This window comes from Pelmatolapia mariae, linkage group LG12 (genome assembly GCF_036321145.2).
Source record: "Pelmatolapia mariae isolate MD_Pm_ZW linkage group LG12, Pm_UMD_F_2, whole genome shotgun sequence".
NCBI lineage: Eukaryota > Metazoa > Chordata > Actinopteri > Cichliformes > Cichlidae > Pelmatolapia > Pelmatolapia mariae.
In genome coordinates this window covers 14705828-14718696 of record NC_086237.1, presented here as the reverse complement: position 1 = coordinate 14718696, position 12869 = coordinate 14705828, and the positions used below count along the sequence as shown (strand labels likewise).

The 12869-nt window shown below is 41.0% G+C and overlaps 1 protein-coding gene across 2 annotated transcripts in view; it reads left to right on the top strand.

The window, feature by feature from the left end:
* The window catches only part of dock5 (dedicator of cytokinesis 5), a 37348-nt gene that overhangs the window by 17305 nt on the left and 7174 nt on the right, over positions 1 to 12869 (top strand). For both annotated transcript variants that reach the window (XM_063489425.1, XM_063489424.1), the window contains 25 exons: positions 157 to 229; positions 352 to 455; positions 713 to 893; positions 1239 to 1336; positions 1440 to 1529; positions 2875 to 2975; positions 3079 to 3213; positions 3307 to 3418; positions 3833 to 3903; positions 4132 to 4238; positions 4376 to 4512; positions 6518 to 6613; positions 6789 to 6887; positions 7191 to 7361; positions 7473 to 7573; positions 8765 to 8823; positions 9075 to 9229; positions 9383 to 9468; positions 9857 to 10013; positions 10147 to 10187; positions 10268 to 10358; positions 10494 to 10616; positions 10946 to 11035; positions 11560 to 11664; positions 11946 to 12087. In XM_063489425.1, coding sequence (XP_063345495.1) covers positions 157 to 229; positions 352 to 455; positions 713 to 893; positions 1239 to 1336; positions 1440 to 1529; positions 2875 to 2975; positions 3079 to 3213; positions 3307 to 3418; positions 3833 to 3903; positions 4132 to 4238; positions 4376 to 4512; positions 6518 to 6613; positions 6789 to 6887; positions 7191 to 7361; positions 7473 to 7573; positions 8765 to 8823; positions 9075 to 9229; positions 9383 to 9468; positions 9857 to 10013; positions 10147 to 10187; positions 10268 to 10358; positions 10494 to 10616; positions 10946 to 11035; positions 11560 to 11664; positions 11946 to 12087 — 2725 coding nt within the window. The remainder of the gene's footprint in view (positions 1 to 156; positions 230 to 351; positions 456 to 712; positions 894 to 1238; positions 1337 to 1439; positions 1530 to 2874; positions 2976 to 3078; positions 3214 to 3306; positions 3419 to 3832; positions 3904 to 4131; positions 4239 to 4375; positions 4513 to 6517; positions 6614 to 6788; positions 6888 to 7190; positions 7362 to 7472; positions 7574 to 8764; positions 8824 to 9074; positions 9230 to 9382; positions 9469 to 9856; positions 10014 to 10146; positions 10188 to 10267; positions 10359 to 10493; positions 10617 to 10945; positions 11036 to 11559; positions 11665 to 11945; positions 12088 to 12869) is intronic.

Below are 12869 nucleotides of genomic sequence, written 5' to 3'. Positions count from 1 at the left end.
TGGATTTGCTGTGGCTCAATTTATACAATAATCTGTAGGGACTGCATTGGTTGAATGCGCTATATGTAAATCTCCCAACCGCATTTGTTCCATATGTATAATCCTGTATTAGCACATTTCCTAATTCCAGTACCTTTTTTTCCTTGTCCTTGCAAGGTGACGATTCCCATTGAAGACGTGTGCCGCTGCCACTTGAGGGTGATGTTTAGACACAGATCCTCCCAGGACTGTGAGTGACTGTGCCTTATTTGTATGACAAACACCCACGTGTAATGCTGCCACCATGTTAAACACAGCTAGTGTGAGTGTTCTTGGATGAGTTCCCGTCTTATGCTCCCGTGTGCCCTTCAGCTAGGGACAAGTCAGAGAAGCCCTTTGGCATGGCCTTCGTCCGGCTTATGAGAGGAGACGGAACCACGCTGAGAGATGGCAGACACGATCTTATCGTCTATAAGGTATTGTTGCAGTATGATGTATAGGACAGGATGCTTTTCACATATTTATGCCGTGTTAAAGGTAATTCATTGAGCTTTAAGATAAGCAAGAGAATGTTTATTGCTTTTATCTAATTATGCAAAAAGCCTGTCTTGAATAGCTGACAGTGGGTAGATGGATTATGCATGAATCTCTCCAGAGTCAATAAATATGAAATTAGATTTCCATTGATCAGTGAAACCTCATGATTCATTCCCTAGTTTCTGACTTTTCCTAGGTTGACGTGAAAAAAGCAGAGGATGCAAAGGTTTATCTCACCTTGCCAGCAACCTGGGCTGAAGTGGAGGAGAAGGAGAAGCAAACGGGAAAACCGTTCCACCATTCAGGAGTCATTCCTGTGACTAAGGACAGCTTCCAGCTTGCCACACTCACCTGCTCCACTAAACTCACTCAGAATGGTACCATCTGGCTCATCTCTTATTTTTTCTGCCACCCTTCCAGCCTGTCATAATGAAAAGATGTCCTGTCACAAGTGGTGTTTTAAGAAATGAAACAGCTTTGTTGATGGATAGCTAAGCATACTGTCATTTGACCTCCCCGCTGATTGCTTTGAAATGAATTAAAGTGATCCGTGTTGCCAATATTTTGCTGATGTGTTGATGCTGTCTGATGCATTTCTGATTCAATTAATGCTGAAATTTCTGCCTTTTACTGTGGATTACATTAAGTGATGTGGCAACAGAGGAGACGCTGCTCCTGCTGCTTTTTGTGTGTTCATTTGTTTTCTCCCCTTTCTCCTTTAGTGGATCTACTCGGCCTTTTGAACTGGAGGTCTAACACTGAGGATCTTGACCAGATTTTGCAAAGACTCATGGAGGTGGAAGGAAGCGAGATAGTTAAAGTATGCACAAAAATGTGTTACATTAAATAAATTATCTAGAGTGTTTTAGAACGCTGTATTTAATGGCATTGTTGTAACAGGTTTTTGTTTAATTAATCCACAGTTTCTCCAGGACACTCTCGATGCCCTGTTCAACATCATGATGGAAACCTCAGAAAAGGACACCTTTGACACTCCGGTGTTTAATGCCTTGGTTAGTCACAGGAGCTACAATTGCATATAGCCTAATATTAGGATTCTCATTGGTTTAAAAGCCCAAACACAATTAAAACACTCCATAATTGGGATCAACCCATTGCTTAATTGCAGAGGTGTAGAATAAACCTTTTCATACTCCCATCAGATTAAACAACAAATCAAATGTAAATGATTTAACCTGATTAGTGTCTTGCTGAGATCTTCCTGTCAATGTCCTCTGGCTACCCAGTGGCAGGCACTGTTGTTGTTGCAGTGAACAAACTGTACAGTATATATGCCCATTTTCAGTCAGCTGATCAAAACACATCAAAGACAGCCGACATTCTTATCACTTTGTTTTGTCATTTATGTGGAATCACAAAATTACACGCCCGAAATGCCCAATCAGAATTAGAGAAAAAAAAAAAGTCTACATGCAACAGCAGCCAGTGTCAGTATGTGTTAATTCCTACTGTTGAGTTTCAGTTTGGGTTCCCTCAGGCTGAATCAGTTCACAGGGATGAAAAGGAGTCATAATAATAAAACTGAACTGATTTTACAAGTTTAAACTTTTTTTTTTCTCCCCAAATTTAAATTCATTTTGAAATTTACAAAAATTGGGTGAAAGTTGCTGCGATCACCAGCCTTGATGATAAATGCAGTTCCTGTGCCTGCTTCTTAAAAGCCACCCGGTGTTTCTGGCTTTTGAACACGTTTAATGCCCCAGCGTAGTCCATCAGAACTGCTTGCGAGATGATTGATCCCTACTCCCGCAAACACATGCACTTTTTTTTTTATGCCAAGATTGGCAAGGCCCCACTGTTTATTATTACTGTGACTCCTGAAAGCAGCAATCTGACTTTCACACCCAGGCTGTGCGATGGTGACAGAGTAATCGGGGTTAAAACTTTCTCGTCTCTCTGTTTTCTTCCATTTGTAACATAACTGAATCTGGCACTTCTCGTGCAAACAGCTAAGTGGAACGCTGTGAATGCCTTCTAGGACACACTGTATGAAAATGTGTGTTGTCATCTCTATATTTAAATCATATCATGCCTCCCTCTTTTCTGTGATGGCAGACTTTATGAAATGTGGCCATTCATAGCAGCTTTGAGCGCATTTGCCTCTTGATGTTTTTCCGATTGTTTGAACTAGTACTTTTTTACCAAAACCTGGCACTTCGTGTGAAGTAGTGACTGTGTGATGCTCTGTTTGCATTAGCGCCTACTTGATACAGCCTTTCTATAATGTTAGAGGAGTGAACAACTTTTCATTTACATAAAATGATAACCTTTATGAACTGTTTTAATCTGCACAGGCTTTAGTTTTATTTCCTCCTTGTTCCTTTTGCTTTTATCCAGGTATTTATAATTACTCTTATTGGCGACATCAAATTCCAGCACTTTAACCCCGTCCTGGAAACCTACATCAACAAGCACTTCAGCGCCACCTTGGCTTACGTGTGAGTCCCCGTTCTATATTTATACTTTTAATAGATTGTGCTGTTTATTCTTAATTCTTTCAGCTCCCTTAGACCTTAATGTCTAACTGATTCACTTTCTCAGGAAGCTAACCGGGGTGCTTAACTACTACGTGGGCCATGCTGAAGAGCCCAGCCTGACTGAGAGACTCTATGCCGCACTCAAAGCTCTCAAGTACCTGTTCAGGTTTATTGTACAGTCCCGAGTCCTCTATCTCAGGTATGAGAAGCACTGCAACACAAGAATCCACTCAGCATTTCCATCATTCGGAGGGTGACTTCTTGTGTTTTAATGGTGGTGTTTTTAATGCAGGTTCTATGGGAACAGCGAGGACGGAGACGCTTTCTTCAACTCCATCCGCACCCTCTTCCTCTCTTTCAACTCTCTCATGGACAGACCGCTGGATGAGGGAGTAAAGATAAAGGTACATTGAAGGTGTTTGTGTGTTTAGGAACTAAATATATCACGTGGAAGCATTTTATAATTGTATTTATTTTTTTTAACCAAAAAGTCATTTGTCTAGCTTTACAATGGAACAAAAATGCAGCTGGTCAGACTTTATGAAGATATTATTTTGGTTTTTGGTCTCTATTTTTCTGCTGCTGCTGTTCAATAACTGCAGCAATCCAGCTGTGAAAAATGTGTTACACTGTTGTACACAAGTTATGGAGGAAGCTGTACAAATTAACTGCAAAATAATGTGAGCTCTTTGCTGGCGGGCTCGGTGAGGTGAGGAAAAAGCTCAGTTAAAAAGCTTGTTTGACTAGAGAATAAAAATCGTCTTCAGCCTGATGAGACCTGATTCTTTGCTTCTTTTTTTTTCTTTTCTTTTTTTCAGGGGGCTATATTGAAATACCTCCCCAGCATCATTAATGACATCCAGACTGTGTTTGATCCTGTGGAGCTCAGGTAACTCTCAGGAGAGTTTGCACAGCGGGAAATGATAATTGCCTGTCTACGTGCAAATTGTCATATTTACTTCTGAGCAAAGGAGGCGTTTTTCCTCAATTCTTGCTGCAGTAAAATCAACCCGTCGTGTGTGCGGCTCATTAGTCCTCTGTGACTATAATTACTGGATGTGAAATGTGAATAGCATTAAAATTGTCACAGCTGCTCTTTTGCCTCTTTTTCTTTCAGCGTTCTCCTCGCGAAGTTCATCGAGAGCATTCCCGACTCTCAGCTCGTGCGTCAGAAGCTTGGTTGCATGTGTAAAATGGTGGAGAGTGACCTTTTCAGGCAGCCAGGTAGGAGTCCTTGAGGCTCAAAAAAAAAGCCCGTGATGACATTTCGTACGAGATGAAAGAGGAAAAACAACTTTTACACTTGCGTACAAGTTTATTAGGTTAGATCCATTAACGGGAAATGCGCCGTGTTCCCTCAGAGTGTCGAGATGTGCTTCTGCCGCTTGTTACCGATCAGCTGAGTGGGCAGCTGGACGACCACTCGACTAAACCAGACTACGAGGCCTGCGTCCAGCTGCTCAGCACAGTGCTGGACAACCTGGACCGCAAAGACGTGGTGAGGCAATTACTGGTTCACGTCCAAATTACCGTAGGAATTATCTAGTCAGAAATGAGGTGGTTGATACGAGCTGCCAAAATTCAATTTATCCACAGAGAGCGGGTAAAGAGCTTAGGTATCCATGGGGACCACAAAGAAAAACTGCTGCTCTTTACCATCACAAGGAGCCAGTTGGGGTGAATTGAGCCTATTTTTAGATTTTATCTTTGTACTTTTAACTGGGGAAAAAAGCCTTAGGCAGACCCATAGCATGCTGGAGGGATTATAGATCTCATCTAACCTGGAGGAATCCGCGATCCTCTGGAGAAGCTGGAGGATGTAGTTAAGGATAGGAATGTCTTGGCTGCTCTGCTTACCCTGCTGCCACTGTTGTGCATATCCAAGATAAGCTGTTCAAAATGGATGGATGGATGGTTAAGTGGAACATCTAGTTATCCCAGTTTGACTTTTACTTGCCTAGGTTTTGAAATATTGCTCTCTAGTGACTTTTCCTTCCCCCCCTCCACCCTATTATACCGGAGATGAATGGAATTTCCTTCTTTGATGCTCCAGTGAGAAGAAAAATGGCAGTCACATCACTTCCCACATAGGTTGTCTGGATAATCCACAAACCTACATTTACTAGTGTGAAGCCTACCTTCTAACGTTAATAAATATGAAAAATATTTGCTGCACATTAAATTATTTCATCCTTTTATTTTATACCTAAAGAAAAACAGCAGACCACAACAGACCCGCGACCTGCCCATATTCACGAGTTCCAAAAATAGAGCTAAGTCAAAGGATGATTCAGCACACGCATGACAGAGTAATAAAGTAGAAAGCAATAAATTCAACAAATCCCACTGCGGTATCTTTTTACTGTTTAGATGAGAGAGCCGGCTTCGTGTGTAGCTTGGTGATATGCAAACTGCTGCTGAGTTTACACTCAGCTTTGTGGTCAAAAATGTAGCCACGCTGACGACGTGGTGTCAGTAAATTTAGAGCTGAATCCAGTAAAACGCTAAAAACCTTAGAGCTGGCAGTCTCTTATAGGTTGTACACATTTGTTTGTATTTTTGAAGTGTTTCTAAGTTTTCTTTCCATTGCCAAAAAGCATAAATTAATCCTGATTAATTCAGTTTGCAACTGAATGGGGTCAATTCCATGCAATCTGGTAAAAATCGCAAATCTGGAGCCTTCTGCATGTACACAAAATCTACAATAACTATTCATATTCATAATCCAGCCAGAACCACGTGGATTTGTAACAGGAATTCAGACATTCCCCCACAAACAGGGACATAGTTGCTGCAGGACAGCAATTCAACTGCAAAATGACGTAGCCTCTCTTTTATAACCAGAATACAACCCGATGGCAACCAGTTGAGTTGAGTTCCAACTCTGAGCTCATTGGAACCGAATGACTGTGATTAGCTGTCAGCAGTGCTGGCAGCAGTCTGCTATTATTTACAAGCCTTCGCCAGTTTGTCTGAGAGTGATTGCAGTCAGCACGAATCAGGCCGCGATGGTTTGGAGACAGATTCCACCAGGAAACCAGAGGTCACACCGAGGTTGAGGTTGTTGCACTCTCAACCACCTGAGGAGCAGTTAGTTGCCACAACTACTTGTTAGTCAGAAATGGGGGGAAAAAAATGGACGACCACAATTTTTTCTCTTGAATTTTTACTCTAATGTGACTAAAATCCAGACATATCCAGCTTCTGATACAGAAATGCTTGACAACTGGAACCCATATAGCTTATGAATCAATCCACTAATTGATTGAGTTATTATATTTTATGTGTGTATGTGCGCGCGTGTGTCTATTTTAAAATTAAATACTGCGGGCACCGCAAAGGGAATTTCATTCATCTCCACGGGGACGACACTGTCAAAGCTGAGTATTTCAAAAATAATGAAAGCGCCCCTGTTAACAGTTTAACAAAAAGGGATTCTGTCAGTCTGTGACAGCACGTCTGCGTCGCTGGTAACGGTGCCTGAAGCTGTTCTGTCTGCGCAGGGTCCAACCAGGGGGCACGTTCAGCTGATAATGGAGAGGCTTCTTCGCAGGGTTAATCGCACTGTCATCAGCATGGACCGATCATCTCCTCTCATTGTAAGACGCACTCATATTACAGCTGAAATGTGTCCTTGACAACCACATTGTCAGCATTGGTTTTAATATTAATGGCACTGACATCAACAATGGCTATAGCTGAATATGTAAAATATGTGCTGAAAGTGTCTTTTTTTTACTTTAAAGACATTTGACTGTGTCTCTCTTGTGGCAGGGTCACTATCTCGCCTGCATGACGGCGATCCTCAAACAAATGGACGACATGCATTACTCCCACTACATCAGCACCTTCAAGACGAGACAGGATATCATTGTAAGCGTCTTGGTTCCTCCCCTCTTGGCTACAGCTTGTCCTGAAGCATCTCATCAATAATGGGCTTTAAACCACCCAGGCCACTTACTGCTCCTTAAAAGAATATTGATTCTAGACATTTCATGCAGTGGATTAAGCACGCATGATGAGGATGTCCGTGGGCCTTAATTAAGCCGTGGGACCATTATGCGTGACTGACGTGTAGTTGCAGTGCTGTGAATTTTTGGAGGTTTTATTATATTTCTTTAAAGGGCTGGAGAGCAAACCCATGCAGTAATGATTTTATTGTACTTTTGACCCAAGGACTTCCTCATGGAGACATTCATCATGTTTAAAGACCTCATGGGAAATGTCTTCCCCGCTGACTGGATGGTCATGAACCTGGTGCAGATGGGAGTCTTCCTCAGGGCCATTAACCAGTATTCGGACGTACTTAACAAGTTTTTCCTGGACCAGGCGCATTTTGAACTCCAGGTTAGTCTCGTCCTCCTCCTGCTTCAGTAGAGGTTACATTCTTTATTAAACACAAACTCGAAATCGGTTAATTATGGTATTAATATTTGAAAACCCTGCTTCCCCTCGCAGCTGTGGAATAACTACTTTCATTTGACCGTGGCGTTTCTCACTCACAAGACGCTGCAGCTGGAGTCCTTCTCTCAAGAAAAACGAAACAAGATACTGAACAAGTGAGACCATTTACTTTTCATCAGACAGGTTATTAAAAATAACAAACAGATTGTGCGTTGTGTAGAATGTAAACAAAAATAGAGTGCGTTTTATAATTGGCTAAATATGGAAAAGCATATTAAATGCTGAAGAATAAATGTGTTTTCATTTTTATTTTTAATACGCAATACAAGAAAAAAAAGACTGGCATCACTTTTGTTTTGAAAAGTCCTTATTTTTGAAAGCACATTTGTTTTCTTCTAATGTAACCTGAAATTGATTGGAAATCTTGTAAATGGCAAATAATGATTAATGGAATAATTAATCATAAATCATTTATGAATTTTTTAATGGAGTATCTACAAAGGCATACATTGGGCCTCATTAGCAACCATTACTTCTGTTCTCCTGTGGCACATTGTGCTACCGAACTCAAGTTTATCACATTAAAAGACTGATTAATCATTTGAAAACCCTGTTCCTATTACGTCTGCTGTTGCATTAATTAAAGAAGTGGTAAATTTGGTTAGTGGAGCGGGTGGAGAATCAGGCTCTGCGGGTCAAATTATAGTGCTAAAATGGACCAAAAAAATTGAAATCTAATGTTCTTCAGAAACTCTCAAGTTCTAAGAATTAAAGGGTAACCTGGAAATTCAACAGTATGTACCACTCCATTTATTCAAACTGGTTTTAGTGGGAAGCCAGAGTACCTACAGGAGTTGGACAGATACCTCACAAGTCCTTATCTGCCAGCTTCTCAAACTAAAAGAACAAGAGAGTTTTTGATTCAGTTTAATTGATATAGCGCCAAATAACAGCAACAGTCGCCTAAAGGTGCTTTACATTGTACAGACCATACAGTAATACAGGCCCAGCAATCAGATGACCCTTTATGATCTACCGAATCCAAACTGGAAGCTGAAGAGGTGGCTGAAAGCTGAAGGCTCTGCCTCCCATTTTACTTTTAAATACTCTAGGAAGCGAGTGAGCTGCTGTATATGGGTGATATGGTACTACGAGGTAGGATGTGGTCTGATAATTATTTGTTCTATTTTTTGTTTTCCTCGTACAATCTTCAGTTAAATATAAGATTTAAATCATATGCAAATGACTGCATTTTGTCATCATTTCCTGTTTGCACACCTCTTATGCCACTTTTGTTGTGGTTGTAGAGCATATTTTAACAACGCTTTGATTGAATTTTGCTGCAGATACGGAGACATGAGGAAGACTATTGGATTTAAGATCAGAGATATGTGGTATAATCTCGGTGAGTGTGCTGGACCATCTGGTAATGCTTCTGTTATCACAGAGTTTGTGGAACTGTGTATTCATTCCCTGCAAGTAATGCAAGGGGAATAACAAGACAATATTTTTTATTGTCCGGCTTCATATTTTGTTGTTGTTTTGTTTGCCACATTATTAGATTTGTCCTCTCTTTGTTGAGAATGAAGATGCGATTTATTGCCTCCTCAAATAACACTATGATATTTCTGTGTGATAATGTTCGTTGTCCCCCAGGCCCCCACAAAATGAAGTTCATCCCAGCTATGGTCGGACCCATTCTGGAGGTCACATTAGTGCCTGAGCCCGAACTGAGGAAAGCCACCATCCCAATCTTCTTTGATATGATGCAGTGCGAGCACAACTTCAGCCCTGGACACACGTTTGAAACGGTGAAAATCTGCCTTAGAAGTTCGCCACTTTGGTGGTTTTTGTTTGAATTCTACGAAAGCTGCTCCTGGCTAAATATGACATTTGTGATGCTTGTGTGATGGTGGCCTGGGTTACTTTATTTATTTATTTTAATTCTCTTCTCATCTTTGCAGTTTGAAAATGAATTGATAACGAAATTGGATCAAGAGGTAGAGGGAGGCCGAGGGGATGAGCAGTACAAAGTCCTGCTGGAGAAAACGTAAGCCAGAGGAGCAGATCAGACAGCAAAGATTTCTTTTACCCGAATCTGTTTAAGGAGTACACCGCACTGATGAAAAACACTGATTCTTTCTCAAAAGGGGATTCACATAGGATTGCTTCAAAAAATAATACAAAGGCCTTTCTGATTGTATTTTGATTCGGCTCTCAAGGAGCCAGAAGAGCGAGGTAGTCTGTTAGAATTGTAAGCAGTGTCTAATAAAGAGATGTCTCTCAGGGACAGAATGTACCATTCTGGAATAATAAAGCAAATTTTATTGTGTTTGTCAGAAAGAAAGTCGTGCTTTAGCAAAGTGATGAACCAGAAATTTACCTTTACAACTGAAGAGTGGTCTATAAATGACTTTTGTTTTGTTGGGTATGTGTAGATTATTGGAGCACTGCAGACGCCACAGATACCTGTCCCAGTCAGGAGAAGAGCTGGCTCTGCTGCTGAGCAGCCTGCTGGAGAATCTACTGGCGTACCGCACCATCACACACGATGAGAGTCCCGAGCACCGCATGAGCTGCACCGTCAATGTGCTGGTATGCCCTCTGCCTATATTAACCAAAGGTGTAACGCTATTTGCAATATAAAGCAATCACCTGTGCAAATAGCTTGAAAGAAAATGTTTAAAGAAAAAGCATCAAATTTTCCCTCTTTTTTTCCTTCCTGCAGAATTTCTACAAAGAGAAGAAGAGGGAGGACATTTACATTCGGTGTGTCAGATTGAGACGTAAAGCTATTGGTTTGCAGGCTAATAGGCGAGCTGTGTCTAACAGCTGTGCTCTTGTAACAGGTACTTGTACAAGCTGCGAGATTTGCACCTGGACTGTGAGAACTACACAGAGGCGGCCTATACTCTGCTGCTGCATGCCGAATTACTGGAGGTCTCTGACACATCAAAGCCTTTTTTTTGTTTGACAGAGAGATCTTTTTTTGAAGTCTGAGCTGTTTAATCTTTCTCAAGTGTGCTTCCAAATGGTGAACTGAATGCTTATTTATGGTTATTTGCTTTAACGCAGTGGTCCGACAAACCTTGCGCAGCTCATCTGATACCTCGGGGAGACGGGGAGCATGTGTGGAGCCAGCAGGAGCTGAAAGAGAGGCTCTTCCAGGAGATTATATGTTACTTGGACAAGGGCAAGGTGATTATTAGCTGCTCTACATGTGAGCTGTTGTCTTAGCATAAGGCTTAAACCACTCCTGAGAATGTCTGTTCTGTAAGTCAACATTGGCAAACTTCTCAGGAAGTTACAAAAGCAACAAAAACACAGACCCAGCCACAAGACTCTTGAGTTGTGACAGCGTTTAGGCTTCTCAGTAGTTAGCGCATGAAGCATCAACCATTATCCCCCGAAGCTGTGAGGTAGGGGTTTTTACCGAGAACAGCAGGGGGAACCAGATGGCGAAGTATACCTTGTGTTATGTTTACAGTAGTCCCTCTTATGACTGAGTGGTGCATGTGTCTTCTCAGATGTGGGAAAAGGCCATTGAGCTGGGCAAACAGCTGGCCAAGATGCACGAGAGCCACATGTTTGACTTCATGGAGCTGAGCCAGCTACTGGTAAGAAGAGAGATGCTTTAGAATTGAGTACCGCAAATAAAGCACTGTGATTACTGAAACCTCAGAGAAAGTCACCTTCATAAACAGATAGGGAAAACAACTGATATAAAGTGCAGACTCTCATTGTTTATGGCCTCATTAATACTAATTTAAATGAGCGTGATGACAAGAATTATGTGCCAGCTTGTTCGAGGCTGCAGCCGGTTCTCTGGGAAGGGGAGAAGAGAGTGTGTGCGGTAACCTTTTGCTCAGCTCATTTTCACTCCGACAGCGTCTGCTGATAGTGTGGAGTTTAATTTGATTATGTGCAATCTAGTTATAAAGTCTCTCAGCGTTAGTCATTTTGTATATTTCTGCTTTAGAAGTCTTTTCTTGAAATTAGGTAAAAGATAATGAAAGTTTTGTTGCAGTGGTTTTTTTTTGAATACTGTTATAAATGGTTTTATTTTTGTAACTGCTGTTAGTTTAATTTCAAAATACTGTCTTTGAACTGTATTTACAATCTTGTTTGGCTTGTGTTACAGAAAAAACAAGCCGAGTTCTATGAGAAAATAATGCATGCGATGCGGCCGCAGCCAGAGTATTTTGCTGTTGGATATTATGGCCTTGGATTCCCGTCCTTCCTCAGGGTAAGAAAATGAACACCTATCTCAATAAATAGAGACTTAGGAAAAACCCTTATGTACCCGCTGCTTATGCAGTGAGCTGGCTTTTTGAAAAATGTCTCGGGGCAATGTGCAATAATGCCGATAAAGGTTATTAGCTTTCTGATGACACGAGAGAATGTCAGCACGAATACAGCATCACACATGCACACCTCTCGTATATCGTGGAAAATGAGGTTGATCATAATTCTTGCTGCTTATTGACTTTCATTTGATGTGTTACACAATTACACTTTCTGCTGCAGAATAAAATGTTCATCTACAGAGGCAAAGAGTATGAGTGGCTGGAGGACTTCAGCTTAAAGCTGCTCTCTCGGTTTCCAAACGCCGTGCGGATGACCAGCACAGCACCCCCCGAAGAAAACATTAGCAACTCCCCGGGACAGTGTATCCTTTAATGATAAGAAAATGCTTTTAATTCATATGTCAGCATTTTTGGACATGGAGTATTGTGACCCACCCCTTATTTCTTCATATTTTGCTTCCAAGAAGTCAGACTTCCTTGTGATTTTCTTTTTCTCTGTTCTTTTCTTTTCTTTTCCTTTCTTTTAAGTGGTCTTCAGCCATAGTTCTGCAGGCCTTATAGATGTCTTTCAAAGTTTTTTCTTTGGAAATTGGCTGCTTTTTCACCCATTACAGTCCAGTTCTTGTATCTGACCCTTTTCAGAGGAATGCTAGTTAAGCTACTTAACCTATGAATTATTTAAGCATGAAAAAAATGCCATGAACTATTATTGTGGGGCTTGATTTCAGCCCTTGGTTATGAGGATCTAGTTAACATTGATGAAATTATGAATGCAGAAAAGTTTCATCAGAACGGGAACAGCTTCATTTTTTAGTATGGAAATGATCTAAAATAAACTATCAATTAAATAAGTGCAAAAATCTTCATGGATTGGCCTCCTCAGAGTCCCGGCCTCAATATCCCAATATTAGTGAAGCAGTGTGGGATCGTTGTGACAGAGAACAAAAGGAAGTAAAATCCAAAGAAAAGGAGAACTGTTTTACTATTTTACGAAAGCTTGTCTGAGAGAGTGAATGTGCAAACAATTTTTTGCCTCACTGTATCTATTCTGTATTTATGTAACAAAATCCCAACCCCCCCAAAAGATCAAAGCAGGTCTAGCTGAAGATTCACAGACCAATGCAGATGCAAGAATCAATGTTTA